This window comes from Lycorma delicatula, chromosome 7 (assembly GCF_047948215.1).
Source record: "Lycorma delicatula isolate Av1 chromosome 7, ASM4794821v1, whole genome shotgun sequence".
Taxonomy (NCBI): Eukaryota; Metazoa; Arthropoda; class Insecta; order Hemiptera; family Fulgoridae; genus Lycorma; species Lycorma delicatula.
This window is the reverse complement of record NC_134461.1, coordinates 53,316,761-53,337,869: the sequence shown is the minus strand read 5'-3', so window position 1 is coordinate 53,337,869 and position 21,109 is coordinate 53,316,761. Positions and strand designations below refer to the sequence as shown.

The 21,109-nt window shown below is 29.3% G+C and overlaps 2 protein-coding genes across 10 annotated transcripts in view; one reads left to right on the top strand and one right to left on the bottom strand.

Annotated features, from left to right (window-relative positions):
* Positions 1-9,739, bottom strand: part of Ino80 (chromatin-remodeling ATPase INO80) — a 98,950-nt gene extending 89,211 nt beyond the window's left edge. Inside the window, exon 1 of one of the 3 annotated variants that reach the window (XM_075371573.1) lies at positions 9,291-9,739. The gene's annotated coding sequence lies outside the window, so the exon portion shown is untranslated. Of the gene's footprint in view, positions 1-8,239; positions 8,262-9,290 lie in introns of those variants that run through there. The other 2 variants (XM_075371570.1, XM_075371572.1) reach the window with 2 other exon arrangements.
* Positions 9,740-12,042: 2,303 nt separating this feature from the next.
* Positions 12,043-21,109, top strand: part of B52 (serine and arginine rich splicing factor B52) — a 40,634-nt gene continuing 31,567 nt past the window's right edge. For 4 of the 7 annotated variants that reach the window (XM_075371833.1, XM_075371828.1, XM_075371835.1 and 1 more), the window contains exons 1-3: positions 12,043-12,173; positions 16,995-17,121; positions 19,029-19,099. In XM_075371833.1, the coding sequence (XP_075227948.1) occupies positions 16,996-17,121; positions 19,029-19,099 (197 nt within the window). In that variant the 5' untranslated portion in view covers positions 12,043-12,173; position 16,995. Of the gene's footprint in view, positions 12,174-16,825; positions 16,950-16,994; positions 17,122-19,028; positions 19,100-21,109 lie in introns of all 7 variants that reach the window. The other 3 variants (XM_075371834.1, XM_075371830.1, XM_075371832.1) reach the window with 1 other exon arrangement.

Below are 21,109 nucleotides of genomic sequence, written 5' to 3'. Positions count from 1 at the left end.
TATCAAATTAATTTATGTATGTATATTAATCGGCATGCATTGTGAGATTCTAGTTATGATAAAAACGAATTTGATATAACTTTGCAAATTGAATATTTAGTACACACTTCTCACGCTTCAAACCAGGATCTTGATTTACAGGTCATTGTATTCTTCCACATTCAATACAATTCAAAGTATATAGAAGCACAGGTTTTTCTTAACATAGCCTTAGCCTGTTCCAAGATATCTTTTTAACACTTCCTGATAAAGTAACTTTTATTTCTGAACAGTGTACACAAAACTGTTAATCAGTAATGGAGAAATATGGATAGAACAAATTACCTGAAGGGAACTTAATGTACTCATGTAGGTTGACCACCTAATTTAGCACTTCCTCCTTGATAGAATAAACCCTTTCTCATTACTCATTCCTTCTGAATCTCCTTTATTCTTCATTAACTAAGGTATTCTGTAGGTTCTCAAGAATTTTTTACTAATTAAACAAAATTAAAAGAATGAATGGTGTTATACATTATTTTCCTCCAAGGCCCCATAGCCTCTTTTAATAACATAAATAGAAAAGTGGAGACAGCCCTCTTTTAATAACATAAATAAATATAACAGCATTTTAATCATTGTTTAAAGTATGTCAATCATTATAAAAATAAAACGTTAATTGCTATCATTAGATTCTACCCCACTTCCCAAACCAAGATCCGTCTCAGGTTTTAAGGTCGATCCCTTTAATAAAAAATGTAAATATATATCCAAACTATACTTTTCCAAAAAATATTTGCTTCTGATAGCACAATTCTGAAGTGAAAAACTGAATGCTGAAAATGTTTTGAATCACTCATCCACCTAGCATTCATTAGGTAACAGATAATGAAAGGCTAGACGGATTAGAGAAAGGGTTGATTGATCTAAGCTAGCGGTTTCCAACCTGGGGTCTGCGAGTGAGCCTGAAGGAGTCTGCGAGAACATTAATAAATTAACAACTTAAAAAACAAAAAATAATATTAATAAGAAAAATAATTAATTTTATTTTCAAAATAGGATTAAACTTCAATTTATCATGTTCTCAGTTTGTAAGAATATTTTTAGTTTTGTCACAAGAATTTCCAGCCTCAAAATTTACAAGTAATGTTTGTATCATTACTTGGGTAGATTTGAATAACCTATTCTTTGTCAAGCTTTTCCCACGAATGTCTACTCAGCCCTCAGCAGTTTCTCAGTCACTGTACATAATGACGAGTGCAATTTCTTTAACAGAAGTAACACCTCACCTCCTACAATTTTAACTATTTTGGCAGAGTTTGTACTTTGTGTCAATTGCCAGTATTTCAGACATTCTCTTTGTGTATGGTTCGTTTGGACTTGCATAAATCATTCTCTCAGAAGTTTAAAAAGTAGTACTTGTAATATAAAGTAAATTTTCCTTTGAATAGTGTGGATCACTGGTTGAAATCAGATTCCCTAGTGTCTAACAAAAAAAATAAAGTATCTAATTGTCTTCAGTGAAGACAGAATATCACACAGCATTTCAAATTCACAGTTAAAGAAATGTTGAAAGTATTTGGATAATTACTTGGAATTCAGACTGACAGGGTTATAAATAAAGGTGGGGGTGAGAAGTCACAACATATTATTTGCAATGGTTATAGCTAATGAGTCCATGAAACCTTCAAAACTGCAGGAGCATTCAAAAAACTAAACATAGTGACTCCAAATAAAAGACCTGAATATTTTTGAAGTAGGTTCGTATAAACTAAACGCTTATAAAAATCAATGAAAAGTTTTGCATCAAATTAAACACAAACTGACTGTTCTAGCTTCCTATTAAATTGCTCATGCGGTGCCTAAAAAAGGGCAGCCACATACAATAGCAGAAGAGCTAATTATTTCCACAGTGAAGAGAATAGAAACTATTATGTGTGTGATAACTATACAAAGAAAATATCTTAAATATCAAAAAACACAAATTTATGAAATGGCAGAAAATGTAGAGTACATTAGTTGAAAGAGTGCAATCACGTGAATATTTTGCATTGCGACTGGATGAAAGTACTGACACTTCATTTTTAATGCGAATCTATTATGCGTGTGAGGTATGAATATAATAATGACTTTTATGAAGACATGTTATTTTGCAATGCAGCACACCATTACACGCTACCACTGAGGCTATGTTTGTTGTTAATAATTTTTTTGAAGGCAGTGGAATTAACTGGGATAAATGTGCTGGAGTGTCCACATATACCACCACTAGGGCAATGATAGGAAACTTTAAGGGACTTGTGGCACAAATTTAATCCTCTGTGCAATCTGTGAAATCGACTCACTGTAGTATCCATTATGAAGCATTGGCCTCACATACTATGCCTACTTATATGAAATCCGTTCTTGATGACACATGAAAATAATAAATTCCAATAAATCTCAGCCTCTTTAATTCTCACATCTTCACCGGACAAAGTCACGAAATGGAAAGTGAAAACCAACATTTACTGCTTCATTTAGAGGTGCGCTGATTATTATGAGGTAAGGTGTTAGCACAGATATTTCAGCTGCTTGATGAGGTGAGAATTTTTCTTCTTGACTCCAAATTTGAACATACACATTGTTTGTCTTTCCTATTTATCTGGCATTTTTAGCTTTCTAAATGCTCTAAATTCCAGTCTTCAGGTTTCATCTATCAGTGAACAGTGTTCTTTGTTCAGGACAAGACTGAAACAACAACAAAGAAATTAAACTTTGGTCACACAAGTTACTAAAAAAGAATTTAGTTTCCCTCTCTCAGCGAGTTTCTTGCATCAAATGATGATCAATTCGTCCAATACATTGAAACCCTACAAGAACATCTTGAGTTACTGGCATTGGAATTTAGGGAATATTTCCCTTCCTGTAATGGTAATAACTGTATGACAAACCCCTTCATAGTAACAGAAAATAGCTTTCTCATCAAAGTAGAAGAGTTGTTAGAATTATCGTGTGATTAGAGTTTGAAAATTGTATTTCCTAATATGACCCTGTCGCAATTTTAGTTGCATGCACGACCCGATATACCTAGATGTTTCCCAAACTGCATACAACGCTTACTGCCACTTCCGTCAACATATTTGTGCGAGTGTACATTTTCTGCTCTAGTCTTCTTGAAAAACAAGTATAGAAATAAATAAACTTAATGTAGAATCAGATTTATGACTTTGAATATCTACAATTGAACCAGACTTTGGAAAACTGGCAGCTGCAAAAGAAATCAACGGTCTCACTGACAACCTTACGGTAAGCATGAAAAACGTTTTACATAATGACATGATCTAAAATTATGTTCTTTTTATAATATTTTCTCAGGTATATTTACAACCTAAAATTGAAATCTAATTTCACTATCACTTCTTGAGATGCTTGATTTGTTACATTATTCACATTAAAAGGGTACATTAATTTGACCAATGTTAATTAGGAGAAAATGTAGGGGGTCTGGCAGAACAGAGTATGAGCTAAAAGCTTGGGAAAAGTAATAGCACAACAAGATCAGCAGGCAAAAGTGGTACATAAACCTGATTTTTAACGAAACCCCACAAGAAAAAATACAAGCAGGGTCAAATCTGTGGAGCATGTTGGCCATGAAACTGGATCTTCGCAACCAACCCACCGACCTGGAAATTAAATATCAAGAAAATCTCAGACTATTAGGCGGTAGTGAGTTGGTGGTGCCCCATCTTACCAATAGTAATGGCATCTATCTTGTTCATCATTGTGTAACTGAAAAATTAGAAAAATTTGAAGCATGTCCAGATAAAAAGCATGTCTTTGTTTGCTTAGGGCACAAAATGTACTGCACCTACTATGGCTATCAGAAATACACTGCAAAGTTTCATGAGTTTTCCTGACCCCATACTCTGCAATTACGGGTGTTCACAATGTCACAGATGTGAAACATTGATTCATCACTAAAAAATATACTGTCTAAAAATGTATCGTTGTATGCAATTCTATCCATAATTTCCACACAAAACTGCAGCTAAACAAATTTTTCATCAAATAAAATGTGTTGAACCATGGTTAGTTTTATGAGTTCAGGTGCAATTGTTTACATAATTACAAACAGTTGTTTGTGGAATGCGTCTTGACATGATGCACATCAAGTTGATTTCTTCAGACTACATGCAGAAGCTTTCTCAGAATTGTTCTACAGCAGCTTCAGGGACATATGAGCATTATGGGGATTTTGTATGTTTAACAGAACCTATCTCAACGAAAGTTTAATGTTAGGAGTAAATTGTATGCCTACTAGGAGGCTGCCTGTCATACTCGCTAAGAAAATTACGTTGAACTGCAAATCGTGAAACCAAAACACACAGTGAGCACATTCCACAACAGTAAATGTATCTATTTTTAACAACACTGGTGACAGTGCTGGTAGTCAAATGTGCTACTACAATGAACTATGTGTATGTATGCACTACAAATATACTACTGTATCTGCTCCAATGAACTACGTCAAGTCAAAACTTAATGTGTTTTACTATGAAATGAGACCTCAACAAAATCTGTAAGTAATCCAAATAAATTTTTATATACTTTTAAAATTGTGAAGTCCTTTTTGAATCACCTGACTGATTTAAGTTGAAATACGATAAGCATATTTATATCTATATATGAAAAATAAGCAAGAGCAGTTACGTATGAGTTCTACACAGATATAATAATAATAATAATAAAGTTATAATGAATGTACATTACAGTGAGCTCTTTCCAGCTCTTCATTAATTCATAATACAATGGAGAGCAACCAATAAAAAACACTAACTAAACACGTATTCTCACTACAAATGAAAATTACTATAATTCTCTGGGTTCTAATGATTCTGCAGGATTCCTACCAAATTTTAAGATTTATATTTCCTGACAAATTTAGTAAAAATTTCCTGATGCTCACAACATTATGCTATTGCCATTTACTCCACGAAATATATAGATATTTTCTTTTTCGGCAGTTTCTACCATCCCCACAGCAGCCCACCCAATTCACACTTTTTTTTATTATCATTACATTCATTTTTAAAGTTTATTTTTTAATGATTTTTTTTACAATATACATTTAAAATTAGGCTATTTTTTGTGATAAATTATTTCAGTAAATTTCATTGCAAAGTAAAAAAAAGCATTATTTAATAACTTGGTTTGCAAAAAAAATGCTAAGAAACACAGATTTCAACTTAACAAAGAATATATGTATGATTACAATTAAGGGAAAACTAAAATCACTGTGATTAAAAGTAATACAGATAAGAAAACTAAAATAGAACACGTTATTTTATACAGAAAACAAATATTATTAACATTTACTTGAAAACTACTTCGTCAGTATTATTCTAGTGTAGTTACAGAATGCCATCAAAATATGGTGCAAGGTGATCATTAATGACATAAGAGCATTTTGTAGCACCAAGCTGGAATTTTGACATTATACAACTATCAGGAAACATAATTTTAAAAGTTGCACCATTTTCTTCACATGAACTTATGGATAACTTGTTGTGTACAACATTGAGAACCCACATAATCTCTGCCTTAGAAACATCTTTATAACAAAAAAAGTAATTGTGTTGTCATTATGCATAAATGACATTGAGGATTCAAATGTATCATTTTCTACTGAATTGCTATTATTCTGATCAGAAAATCAAGGCAAAGAACACGCAGATGTCACTATCACCGTTCTCACAACTGTTGATAAAATGTTTAGTCTGCTGAGTTGAAGTACCACTGGGAGATAAAAAAGTCTTCAGTGAAGGCTGAAAATTCATTATCTTAACCATTTCATTACATTGCTTTCTTGTTTTCCTTAATTGTGCGGTCACTGCCTTTCGGCCTATATTGTCAAATTCAAAATGTTTTTTTACATACATCACAAAAAGTATGAAACACATCTCTACCTCTCCTCAACCAATTGAATTCTGAGTATAAGTTTATATTTAGCCATTGGTCATTAAAGAGTCTTTTTAGATGCCATTAAAAGCAATTAATTACTTAAAATACAAAAAAATCATGGTAGTTTGGGAGAAATTCCAAGAAAACAATTAACCTTTAAATTTTTCAATGGAAACTTTTTGTTAAAATTTCACCAGTGAAAAAATTAACTGCAATTTGGAATATTCTTCCTTTAATATAAAAGAATAATTGAGGAATGTAAATAAGAACAGGACATGTTATTGGCTGCTTGAAGCACATAGTAGAAATATGCTGGATGATGGGGTCACCACTTCCTGACTCCAGGAAAGTGGATAAAACTTCCAATTGAAGTTTTATTGCTAATAGCTTGCGACTATTTCTTAAGGTAATATTTTTCATTATTAAAACAAGGTAAACAATTTCTTAAAAAAGGATTCACTTTTTAATTATAATTATAATAGATTAAGAACTACTTTAATATTTAAACAACTAAATTTACAACTCTGAAACCTGCTGCAGAACAATCAGAACAATTTTTTTTTAAATATTTCTTAATTTACTTTAAAAAAAGAACCTTGGGTTACATTTTTTTTTTTTTATTCTTCAGCTTCAAAGGAAAAAGAATACCTTACTGACAAATGAGCACTTACAAGGAGCTTTGATTTTTATAGACAAATCCAGATGTAAATAAACATGTAAAGAACATAAAAAAAAGAAAGAAAAATCAGAATTGGGACAAAATATGAAACACACAACTTAATACAATATGGCAGTAGATATCAATTTAATAGTCTCTTTTTCACTGTGTTTGTACTATCTACCTTAGAAAATCTATTAATACAAACTACCTTAATACAGAATTGAAGAAAACATGATCAAAAATGTTTAGCATGAAAAATTATTCGATCCTAAAATCTAAATAAATTATAATCGTGGAAATTACAATATTCTTCATGACATTTTTGGTATTTTACAACTTTAAAATCAACTTTGCAACACCACAATTTTTATGTTAACATTATTTTACATGAGATTACATAAAACAAGAAAAAAGTAAAAAATAATATAAAAACAGTTAATATTGATGAGCAGTCTGCAAAGACATTCCATAATCAGACAAAATCCACCCACTCCAATTACTACTAACTGGTAAAAGTGTACTTTTTAAATAATAATATTCAGAAACCTCTATCAAAAAAAAATTAAATAAAAGATAGTACAAGCAAACAATACAAACATATTACTACGTTATCAATCACTATAGACACTGGTGTATTTAGGTAGTTACAGTTCAATTACCACACATCTCTGAAAACAAAAAGAAACTGAACAAACTGTAACGATCAAGAAAAACCATGAAACCATTTCAAGGTAAATCTTAATTATCCTATCAGAGCAGAATCAGAAAGTATGAATTGAATGAAGAAATAAGTTATTAAAGTCTAAATTAATATATTTGAAATAATGATACAAAAAAAGTGAAGGTAAATGAATTAAATCAAAACAGAATAAAATAACATTTTTGAAAGCATTAACTGATACACAAGTAAATCTTAAACACGCATACAGAAAACTTGAGTTTACCTTGAATTCATCTACTCAGTAATATTTTGATGACTTTTTTCATGTCTAAGAACAAAAAAATTAAACAGATGCTTTTATTTTTCACACCATAACCAGGAGACTTATTAAAGAAAATTAATTGATGGAACAATATTTTGTTGTAACAATTCTTTCATCTTCCACTATTTATAAAAGAATTTCCTTAAATCATCTTTTAAATAATCTTACTTAGTAAATAATTATAAACTTGGCATTTCTTTATATTTAAAATGTTACAAGATTCTTCTAAGGCTTGCTCATAACGGGGAATAACCAATAACCAGCATAATGAAAATTTTATTACTCACGTTATCTCTTGTGAAATAAGTTCAACAAAATACCAGAGATTATTACATTGTCATTTTCCAAGAAATGTATAATCTCAGTAACAGGAATTTAGCTTTGTCAAATAATAAAATGTTTTTCTTGCTTTCATCCTTAAATATTAGATAGTACACATGGTTTTTCAATTTAAAATTTCACTAAACAAAGTAAACACATTTTAATTTAAAAAATTAATTACAAACACATGTATTTTCAATAAATCATTTCATGCTCTGTTAACTCTGGTCACAAGGTGCAAAATATTAAAGATAAAACTGGCACAAACAGATTTCTATTGCAGCATGTTAGAAGACACAAGAAAGAAACAAGGCAAAATTTAAAGTACGGCTACAATTTTAAAGATTGGTACCTTTTACAGCTCTTACAAGGACAATAAATCAAAATCTTTCATTTCATTTAATTCTCAAAATGTATGTTCAACACACTAAGAAAACTGCTGATTTTCAAACCAATCTGGAAAATTCAAAAAAATGTTGTCAGGGTGATAGGATTGACATGTTATGCAAAACAGTAACAGTTGTAACAAACCTAGCAAAATAAGTTTACAAACAGGTTCATGAGTGAAAATTTATTACATATAAGCCCATTCAATGATTAATTTTAAAAAACCCATAAATTATTAAATTCATGATAATCAACATTTTTGGTTCAACAAGATAAAAACATGTTTGAAATGTTATTGGATATTGAATGACTTTAAAAAGCATTACTACAACTAACATAAATACATGCAGACAGAAAAATGAACACCTTCATGGGTAAAACTTAATGCAGCTCTTGTTTAAATGTGTAAAACTTATAGGTTCTGCAGTGCATAGAACACAAGTAAATATAGACCTCCTTCCCCGCTTCACTAAATTTTCATACTTACAATTGATTTTTTTAATGAACACAACTAAACTAAAATAATGCACTTTGCAAAGAAGTTATGCTTGAACTCCTATAGAAAATAGATAAAAAATCAATTCTTATTCATTACAAAAAAATTCCTGTATTTAATACAACCAGAACAGTAGTATTTATACACCAAATTAATTATAAACGTGAAATAATTTAAAACTAGCCAAAACTCACATTTTTCTTGAATGTCTCGCTAACGAAATTAATAATAAAAACAAATACCTAACGATTAAATAACGAGCAAAAATAAAGTAGCTTAACCTGCATCATTTAGAGTTTCACTTCTGCTAATAATTTTACATCCAAAAGTATGAACAAAAAATACGCGAATATAGTCACTTATCAAATAATAAAAAGTAATATATAATCGTAATTAGAAAATGACAAGGGTTTACCTAACTAATAATAAAACCGTCTTCTCAAAATCTAATTCATATCATGACGCTAAACATGTTTAACATTATGATATTAGTTATACGCTCAAAAGTGAATATACAAACCTGCTAATCATTCTATAGACGAATTATTTTGAAATACAGTATTCAGAAATCCTCCTCTTAAATTATTGTATATCAACGGCATTGTAACCTATAAGCGTATAATTGCACACTATCGAGACTCCACACATTCCACTACGTATTGAAACATGTTTAGGAAAATCCGTTAGCCTACCTAAAGCTCAATTAAATTAGTCCCAGTTTTTAAATAAATATTAATAGAACTTCTTTAAAAAGAAGTATTTTCGATTAGATATTCATCAAACATCACCACTTCCCTAACGGTAACTAGAACAATTATCCCATTTCTCGGTTCATAAAATAAGGATTAGGGAACAACAGCAATTGAAACGATGACATAATTTTACTGGCAAACGCCAACAGCTGATATATTTTACATCTAGCTTTAAGATCCATACTTTGCTTGGCCGCCATTTCTTAGCCTTGAACCCAAACAGTTTTTATAAAAACATAAAACGCAGAAACTTAATGATAAGCGCAAAAATATTAAGAATAAATGAGAATGATATTTAAGATAAATATTACATTCAAAATCAATAGCAAAAAGTTTTATAAAGCTTCATTTTGCACACGTCAAAACAACAATAAATGCGGTATGCCATCAAGACTATAGACTCACCGGCTAGCCACGCCGGGTGCGTTCAAAAATCAGTCGGATGTTGACGTACTACTCCTATTCCATGTTTTCTTTTTCCAAAACAATGAAGCTTGTAGTAATTGTCATTTAAACATTGTAATTACGAACTTAATTCTATTCTATTTATCTCTTAGATATACTGAACTAAGTTGCGGCAAGTGCGAACCATCAAAATGGAATATTTAATTTTAAGTGAGCTATTCTGAGATAATTTTTGTAGTTTTCAGAATTCCTCAAAACTGGAAACTTTTTTTCTTTTATCGGAAGAATAGCGTAAAATCTGAACTGACTCAAGGATGGAATCGGTACTGCTTGGAAAAGCACGATTACATCCTTAAATCTTCCATCTTTCTCGTCTGATAAAGATATTCTAAAGTGGTTGAGATACAATCTTTAACTAGGCGGTACTTAACTCTGACATCGATGTTTAAAAATGTAATACGCAAAGTTTATATCTGACTCAACATAAAGTAGTGTTTTTATTGCATCTTATACTGCCTATGAAACACTTAAAATCAACAATTTTCTTACATTAATTCAAATTTGTAATTCAGTATTCAAATAGTACATTTAAATTAATGTAATAGAAACAATACAATCGTAGCATTAAATTATTCTTGATAATTAGACACATTTCATTTTGAGATTCTAAGTTGTTAAATATTTAAATTTTTGAGAAAGTTCAGCCTATTCAAAAAACTTTTGTCAACTCATTTTTACTAATTGGTTGTTAGATATGGAATTAAACAACATAGAAATTATTATAACTTAAAGAATTGTGACCAATAAATTATCAATAATTAACTAAGAATTAAAGTATTACATTTGAAATAAAATAAATTATGGCTATTATGAATGTACTAAATCCCTATAATAAGATACTTTAAGACAGCCTATGTAAATTTGAACACAAGTTAATTTATTATGTTTAAAAAAATTGTACTAGTTACAAGAATATAAAAGCAATTGTTTTTAATACAAAATCAAGAGAACTTAGAGAAAATAAACACAACCACTTTAGTCAGCCCATCATTTCATTTAACTGTTACTAAGTAATTTCAAACATAACAGATATTCAACAAGAACAAATTATGATATTTAATATAATCAGTTAATATTAATTAAATTAACAGTATTATAAGTATCAGATATAATAATTACTAACGAAAAACAGCCTTTATAAGTTAATACTATTTATGCCTTATATTAAGCTAAATAGCATTTTAACCACTAACATTATAGTATAGGTTTATTCAGCTCAAAGTTTAACAATTTGGTTTTCTTTATTTTTGAGTTGACCTTTACATTACTAGTAGGTAACATACATAATTAAAAATATGTATTAACAACAGTTTGATTTTTAAGGGATAATTCTGTGTGGTAAACACCTATTTAGAAAATTAGCTTAGTTTTATTAACTGTTTTCATAAGTAGGAGTTCTCAACTCAACTCTTACATATTTATTATTAATTAAAAAAATAAATTTTTTGACACCTTTTCTTCACAAAATAAATTGATTTCAATTATTTTGTTCATTTTGTGGTTAATTTCTAACATATTCAAGTTATTTACATATAATTAAGGTAGAAGATTCTTTTTTCAAAAATATAAACAATTTGAAAATATTTATCAGTATAGCATGTGTATGTATGTGTAAAAATTAAGAATGAGTTTCTTTAGTATGTTGATAGGAAGTAGATTGATTTTCTTGAGTATAATGGTTTTTTGTAAACTCTATTTTAAATAAACATGTGTTAAAAAATATAAACTATTTAAAAATAAAACCGACTTTACAACCTCCATTAAAAATATTATTTAAATTAAATAATTTTTTGAAGGGAGCTCCAAATTGAGGGTTAGTAAGTTATTTTAATTTTGAGCTGATTTAAAAAAAGTTAACATTAAAAGGAGAATTAAAAAATGCGTATTTTTTACTTATGGTGGGTTTTTTTTATTTGGTTAAAACAATTTCTCCGGCTTTAAGAAATTTTTCATAATTCCCTCCTGCTGACTATCCTAATCGTACACATCATCGAAATTTTCTGCTCGATAGCTCTTTGGATGCGAGTTTAAGTTTTGTTGTCACTCCTGTAAACCCCAAACTTCATTTCGTCTACTTTCGGTTACCGCCATTTTGATGCTGCCAATGTTACACGTTTCATCCGTATGCAAGTTGATATTTCACTTGGTTGAAGGGAATTCTATTTAGATTATCCAGTGCAATTTAGGTAAGTATTAATAGCTTTATATGATTTTTTACTTTTAGTTGTGTGATATTCTGTTATTTCTAAAGTAATCACTATAGTGATCTTTAGTTCCGCCAAGCAAGCAAGCAAGCAAATTAATTTTCAGATGGGAATACTATTTCATTATTCACTTACAATTTTTATAAGCGGAACGTTTAAGGTGTTTATATATATCTTATCTAGTCATTGGGTATAAAGTTGCTGCAATTGCAAAGTGTTATTTATTTTGGGGTGTGGTGTTCATACAGATTTCTTCGTGACTTTTCTAACGATTTTGGGATTAATATTTGACATCTTTTGACTAATTTATGTTGGTGGGTCGTCAAAATTCAGAATCCAAAACGTGCTTAAATAATGTAATTTGCTTTATAAAAGTGATTGTGGTTGTGGGATAAAATCTTTCAGCCGTAAAAACATTTCGATTAACTGCTAATTAATTATTTTCATTGACAAAGTGTTCAATTAAATACGGTATATTTTTTTTCTCATATTTTGTATTCTATATAACCGTTGAATGAAAAGGCAATGCAAACCTTCGAAAAAGTAAATTGAAAAAAAAAATCACTACTAACCGAAAAAAAAAAGTTTAGTCCTAGTCGCCATTATGCAGTTGCAGGGTTATTAGTATCATGTAGATGTTTGTATATTAATAACGTTACATGTTATTGACAGACCGCAGAGAATATACTAATTGGCTATTAACTTATTCTGCTAATATGCAAAGTTTTACCACATGTTACATCTGTTATGTAGCACCACACTATTAAACAGTTAGCAGAGGACAATTTTAGATTGCTGTACCTCAAAATTGCCTTCACTTTCGGGATTTTGTTAATTTGTTAGGTGTGAGTTAAATCTGCCATGCCCTACTTAAAGCATCCTTTCTGCGTGCTTATTCATTTTTAACAATTGCTGTATTTAGCATTTATCCAAATTGACATAAAACAAAGGTTTTTTTAAATTTTATTCTATTTCAGAGATTTATGTTGCAGATTGTTCTCATTTACTTCAAAATGCATTAAGATTATAGTGTCTGTATGATTATTGTATCATGTCTTATGTGTAAGAAATTTTACATGAATTCCATTATTACTAATTATCCACAGACCAAATTTTATTTTGAGATATATAGAAGAAAAACCTTGCTTTGGTGGTTATTCTTTCAAGCTAAGTTGATTTTTATATTTGTTTCACGTAGATGTTAGAAAATAATAAAATTAATCCCCCTTCCCACCAGTAACTACAAATAATTTGAAAAAAAAAAAACTATATATTAGCCTATTATATAATTTTAAATAGTAGAAAGATAAAATTGTTGGTACTTTTTGTTATCTCAAATCATCTTCCTTGTAAAATAATTTTTATCATTTGTAATATCTGTAATGGAAGGTTGGATATTTTTTGACTGGAAAAGTAATTATGGAAGTTGATTTTAGTACCTCATTAAATTAATTGAATTTTATTTGGCAGATGTAACCTGTGAGGGGGTGTTGAGATTGATGTGTATCAAAAGTATCAAATCTATTATCTCAACCCCCTACAGTTGAAAGTGCTATGTTACTAAAAACTTGTGGGATTAAAAAAAATTGTATAAAATTTTATCCTTGGAATGTTTAGCTCAAAACATACTGTGGTACTTTTCTGTTATTTCCCCCCCCCCCCCCCAATTTTTGTAATATTTTTTATTATGAATCTGGAAAATGCTTAAAACATTCACTTCATTTTGATATGGAGAAACCATTTTTTATATTTCATTCATAAGACCAGAATATGTAAGATGAGAACACAAAATGCCTATGAAAATTCATTCAAAAAATGATTGTTGGTTTGTAAAAAACGAAAGTGCTGTAAGGAAAACCCGATCAGAAAGGGACTTGGTTGGAAGGTAGCAAATTGTAATATTAATGATAAAATTAGTCAAGTTAGCAAGCTTAGGTTAAGTTTGATTAGATTATATTTATAAGTTGACTTCTACAATTAAAAATGCATTTCCCCACCAAAATTGACATTGATAATTAAATTTCATGCAAATATGAATGAATTGAATAAAAACAAAAAAAGTAGGGAGGTAACAACCCCACCAGGTTGGTCTAGTGATGAATGCTTCTTTCTAATTCAGCTGATTTGGAATCAAGAGTTACAGTGTTCAAGTCCTACTAAAGTCAGTTATTTTTACACATTGTGGATACCAGTGTTCTTTGGTGGTTGGGCTTCAATTAACCATAGATCTCAAGAATGGTCGAACTAAGACTGTACAAGACATTTACACTCATACATATCATCCTTCTTTATCCTCTGAAGTATTATCTGAAAGGTTATTAGAGGCTAAACAGGAAAAAGAAAAGGGAGGTAATAACAAAAAAGATCCTAAACTGTTAATTATGATAAAAGTATCACAGGAGATAACGAAAGGGCAGTAGGCTAATTGGTATAATTGAGTAATTTGAGCATTATCTTTGCAGTAAAAATATCTACGAATGTAAACACCTTTTTTGGAGTGTGAGATAAGACATGTTACAGGTAACATTATTAATATATACCTCCTCGTTCATTTTTAATAAATGTATTTGATTTTGATGTGTAAAATCATAGCTGTTGGCATTATTGACATATGGGAAGGTAGAAGGGCCTGGATTCATGAACGTCCAGGTGGTTGATCATTATATGTGTGATGCCTTTGGTAACATGCCTATTAACCTCAACCCTCTTCACTTCATTCAGAAAAATGTCTGGACATTACCCCTTCATGTATGTAAACCAGTTCAAAAATGTTGAAATTTCTATAAAGTAGAAAATTAAATGTGAAAACTATTAATTTTCAAGAAAATTGACAAGTTTCTAATTTTCTGCTGTCAAATGTCATGTGCATCCTTATTTAATTGTGATAAATGGTTTTCCATATACTGGTTTTTGTTTAGCATATCAGTTCTTAATAAATGAGGTTAAAGTAATGTTGGCTGGTTAATATAAAACAAAGCAGATATTTCTCAAAGCCACAATAAAAACACAAAACATCCATAACAAAATATGCATGTCCATAAACACAAAAATAAAACATTACATAACTCAGTTATCCAACCAGAAATACTTTACGGATGCAAAACCATATTTGGACCGTACCAGACAAGGTTTACTGACAAACTGGAAAAGATTGAAAGACGCGATGCATATTCTACGACTATGCATCGGGAAAAACATTAAAAAAGACTGGATTTGGAGAAATATTCCAAACAGAGATTTACAAAACGGTCATCCCGATAACTAATAAATTTAGAAAGAAGATAATTTCCTTTCTAGGACATATTTTCAGAATGGTAGAGACCAGACTTATCAGACTGATAATTGAACTTTTCTGGAACAAGAAAAGCAGACCGAACTGGTTATACGAGGTACAGAAAGACATGGAGGAATTAGACATAACCCATGAAAACCTAAAAGTGAAAACTATGAGAAATTAAAAAATAAAGAAACAAGATTCCTATCAAAACCCAAGAAAACAATAAGCCGGGTGTACTCTGAACAAGAAAGGGCAAGAAGATTTGAAACCCTTAGAAATTACTGGCAAAAAAGAAAAGCTGAAAAACAACAAATCAGCAAGAAAAGAAAGAACTTGCCAAAAAACAAATGAACTAAAGTGATCCATTAAAAGTAAAAACAATTTGAAACAGCAAATTGTTTCAACTCTGAATTTGTCTCCTACAGAAAAAAAAAACATATATGTGTGTGTGAATAAAATATAGGTTTGCAGTAAAGGTTTTCCATCTGTTTCACATAAGCAATGCACCAACAAATACAGTTAGTGAATCTTTGGGTAGCTAATTTATAATACAAGCTTAAGGCAACTTGTAAACTTGCTATTAGGCAAGAGATCCTGTAGTTTTATTTTCTGGGACAACAATGGTTTGCAAAAACTAGTCTAAATAGTAAAATGGTTATGAGTATGACATCAATTAATGAATAATATTCTTTAGTTATGGTCAATCTTAAGTTTCCGATAACATTAATTGTAGTGTGGGATTAACTCAAACTACTATTTTAATTATCTCAATTATGATATTAATTTTTCTTTTAGTTCAGGCAATTTTAACACAAACTAAATGGTTATAGTAATTTTAAGCAAAGATAAGTATTAGAAATAAATATTTGATGTCTACAGTTACTGTTGGCCTAATTTTTAGTTTATTGTATATTTAGAATAAATAGTGTTAGGTAGTTTAACAAGTATGATTCATTTATTTCAAATTAAATAGAAAAAAAATTATGTACTCAAAAACAATATATTTATTTATGGTAAATCTGTCTATATATAAAAATTACTCTTTTAGGTTTTATTGTTAATTGTTATTAGTTTGCAGCAAATCTCGATTTTAAATTTAGTCTTCAGAATTTTCTTAATTGTATTTCATTAATTTATCCTGATGGTATGTAGTAGTTAATTTACGCAGTAGTTATTAATTAGTCACTTTATTGCTATCTGGTAGTACTTTTAATCAAGTGTTTGTTTTTTGTTTTTTTATTGATGACTACCAGATAGTAAAAAGAATTTTGTAGATATTTGTAGATTCTTTAAATTTTAATGCCCTTATTCTAAGGAGAATGGCATATCGCTGATAGCTTATTTTATTTCCTTTAAGAATGGGCACCAGAGTATTCGTTGGTGGCCTTACATATCGTGTGAGAGAACGCGACCTTGAGAGATTCTTCCGGAAATATGGTAGAATCAAGGAAGTGGCAATGAAGAATGGATTTGCATTTGTGGTAAGTTATTAACTCCATTCTCATTTTAGACTTTGTTCATTGCAGCATGGTAGGTTCACGAGTGTATGTCGGGGGCCTCCCGTACGGCGTCAGAGAGAGAGACATAGAGAGATTTTTCAAAGGTTATGGCCGCACTCGCGATGTCCTACTCAAGAATGGGTACGGTTTTATTGTAAGTACTAATATTTGACAATATATATATTAATTACATTTTTCCATTTATGGCATTTTACAAATTGGTGTTAATAATTGAAAGCGTACTGTTTTTGGCACAAAACCATTCTTAAAATCTCCCTTAACATTCCACTAAACCGGTAGAGTTAGGCATGAAATCGACAGTTATTTTTCATTCTTAAAATTGATTGATATTTAATCAATATCTGTTCACTGGATATTTGCAAACAAAATTGTATCATTTTATTATGAAAGGAACCCATTTTGTAATTCTTATGGGTGTTCCTACGGTTTTTTGAAATCAGTAAAAAAAGAAAAGAAGATATTTCCTTACTAATACATACTCCACATTGTTTTAAGTACATTTTTCTAATGTTCCTCTCTCAGTCTCTCCTTTGCCGTTTTATAGTTGTACTCAGTAAGTACCTAATAACTCATAGAATTATGTAGTTTCTTTTATAGTAAGTTACAGTAAATTTAATATTAAACTAAATTATTTCAATTTTTTTTTTTAATATTATGTAATGTTCCAGGCTCTTCACCTTTAAATGAAGATAATGACTGGTTTACTTAAGATGAAATTAGTTGAATTAGAAAAAAATAATTAAACATAATCTGAGGATGTAATCACAATTATTGTATTTAATTTGTTTATGTAGTATGAGATTACTTTCATTAGAGGAAGTATATATGTGTGCAGGGTGTGGTGTAAGTGTGTATATTGTATAGTTAAAAGATAGACAATGAAGCTTCTCATCCATGGAGACACCTCTGTGACCTATTTTCTAGGATGAATTTTCAGTTTACAAATATATTGTATATAATTTCTTTATGTTGTATGAGATTACTTTCATTAGAGGAAGTATATATGTGTGCAGGGTGTGGTGTGTTTGTATATTGTATAGTTAAAAGATAGACAATGAAGCTTCTCCTCCATGGAGACACCTCTGTGACCAATTTTCTAGGATGAATTTTCAGTTTACAAATATATTTTTAATGGTGAAAAATTACTGTACAACTTTTGTCATTTTAAATTATATGCTGCTGCTATCTACTGCTAATTATGAATTTCTGTTGTACTTGCTAATATTTTGAAGTGCAGAATAAATGCAAATTTTGAGATTGAAGTATTTTGTAGTATATAAAATTAACTATGTGCGTGTGTGGTGCTCTTATTTGAAAGTTATATTATTTTCTTTGATGTGTGTGAATTTATCATGTATGTAATTTATCAATTACATTGTGTAATTTATCATATAATGTACTTCTGTACCTGTACAAAGAGTGATTGTTTTGCATGCACGTGCATTGCAATGCACCAGTTGCTGCATGTGTGTGTGTGTGTGTGTGTGTGTGTGTGTGTGTGTGTGTGTGTGAAGTGTTACTCATAATTGGAATTCAATTTTTTTTATAACACTTTCTTCAGGATCAAAAAAGTTCTTTCCATATTACTTATTATGGTGGTATGGCTTGCATACTTACAGTAATGACTTTACCATTTATATTATGGTAACATATTTGTAACCCTAACTGCATATATGCCTTATTTTCAAGGGTTCAGTAAAAACTTATAATCAGAAGTTTTTATAATAGTGCTATAACTATTGGTTTCTGATTATTTATAAAAATATTTGTAGAATTTGTAAAAAGATCATAGTTATTTTAGCATTTTTTCAGTCGACAATTAATCATGTAAATGGTCCTTAAAGAATTAATTTTGTTTTTCCATTTTATTTTAGTATAAAAGTACATAATCATAACATAAGAAATATTCACTCTTTTGTTTATTAATTGAATGTTTAAGTTAAATATTAAGCCGCTCTGTTTTTAATTTCTTTTTTATCCTTATCAGTTAATAGATTACTACAATATTAATGTAATTTTACTTTTTAAAATTGCTTACAGGAATTTGATGATTATAGAGATGCTGATGATGCCGTTTATGAATTAAATGGCAAAGAATTACTTGGAGAAAGGTAAGATAATTTCCATACCACTCATTACTTTTAAAAAATCTGTTTATTACTGTCATTGTGATACTATTGCATGTAAATGATTTCAACTATTTAAATACTTTTGAACATCGTAATTTAATTTTTAAATTTATAATCATTTACAAGCTTTAGTTAGTCAAGGTAGTATCAAGGACACTAAAACATAAAAATATTTTTACAGCCCTGAATGGGTATTTTTTATGATAGAATGTAACGCATTTAAAATTTAATCAAATGCATTTGCTAGTTATTGATAACCTTTTTAGCATTATGAACTGTGTCTACTGATAAGTGTATTTGTTTTTCTTCTTTCGCTATAGATAAATACTGATAGAACCTAACTATTGCTATTACTGTAACATAATTACCTCAAGGTAAATTTTATAGAGTAGATCTTTTTTCTTCTTGATTTTTTAATTAATCTTACTGATATTGAAAGTTGTTAGTTAAAGAAAAAAAAATTATCTAGGAATTTTATTAATTGTGTTCTTCAAAACTGTAAAAACTTTTAAGCACATCTGAAATGTATGACACATTTCAAAATCAGCTAAAGGTATATCAAGTTGCAGAAAAAATTAATCACAATATGAATAATATGTAATAAAAAAAAGAATATGTAAAAAAAATATGTTAAATATACAGGTTGAATATAAAAAGTGTGAAGGCTCTATAGTTATGATTCTACTGATCAAAGTAAAAAAAAAAAAACCTTAAGAAAAAGAAGTGTTTTCTATTGCTTCTTTTTGTGTGTATGTTTTTGTTAAAAATAGGAATGAATGAATTTCTGCCCTCAGAAATGAATGGAGATATTCTATTTGTTGATATCACTTTTAACACCAGAATCCTCAAATAATTGTGAAGCAGTGTATTTGAACTGGAATTTTTTTTTCCTTTGGTATATATTTATTTTCCTCCTAAGAGAAATATCAGCATTTGTTGTAGACATAAATCTAATTCAGTGTGGTTATATTGGTTGCTTATTAATTTATCAGTGTAATGTAAATTGCCAATTAATTTATATATAGATAGTTAACAAGGTACTAGTATTTATACTATTTTTCTTGATTTTATAATGATGTTGCAAGTTGTAACTGTTTATTGAAAACAGTTTAATCGAAAAATCCTTATAAATTTAAAATCTTTGGTCAAAATGCTTTTTGTGAAATAAAATCTGCAAGCAACAGTGATCGTGGATGTTAAAATTTGTTTTTTCATTAAATATTTGTTTGTTAATTGATCAAATCTGTGGCATTAGATTAAATAAAATTTAGTTACGAAAACATTGGGTTTTAAAAGACAGTAGTAATTTAATTTTTTTATTGTTTTATTCACATGCTTGTGTGAATATATTAAAAAACTGTTATTAAAGCAGGATGTGCTAGTAAGTTTTGCCTTTATGATAGTGTGTGTTTTTGCACCACTTGCCATTTAAGATTTAATAAAAAAATCATTGGCTGGCTTCTGGGTTTCATAAGGAATGCAGCTAGCTGCTCTAAGTACAAATTTTAAGCACGTGTTAGGGATGTTTTAGTGTCCTGTAAGATTGTAAATTTGGGTTATCTGGTTTCAAAAGACTCAAAGTAACATTTTTTAGAAAACTAATAACACTTTTAGAATGGCACTTGCTTTTTTTTGTTATTTTCAATATAAATAGAGAAAATGTTAATGTCGCCTAGTTTTGAAACTTGACAGCCCTTAATGTTTTTTTTTTTTTTTTTATTGAAGAAAATAAGTGATTATGGTAGGTTTTATTTATTATTAGTAGTATTTTTTAAAGAAAATTTAATATCAGTTTCAAGTTAAAATGAATCATTTTAGTAATAATCTTTTTTGTGTCTATATTTATAATGAATGTTTTAGCATTCTTTATAAATTACGATATGTTAAAGAGTTAAAAGATTCCCATTTAAAAAAATTGTTAGTACCTTCATCTGAATATGCTTGCTAATCTGATTACTAATTTCATGTCATAAGTTTTTCTGTCAAAATATA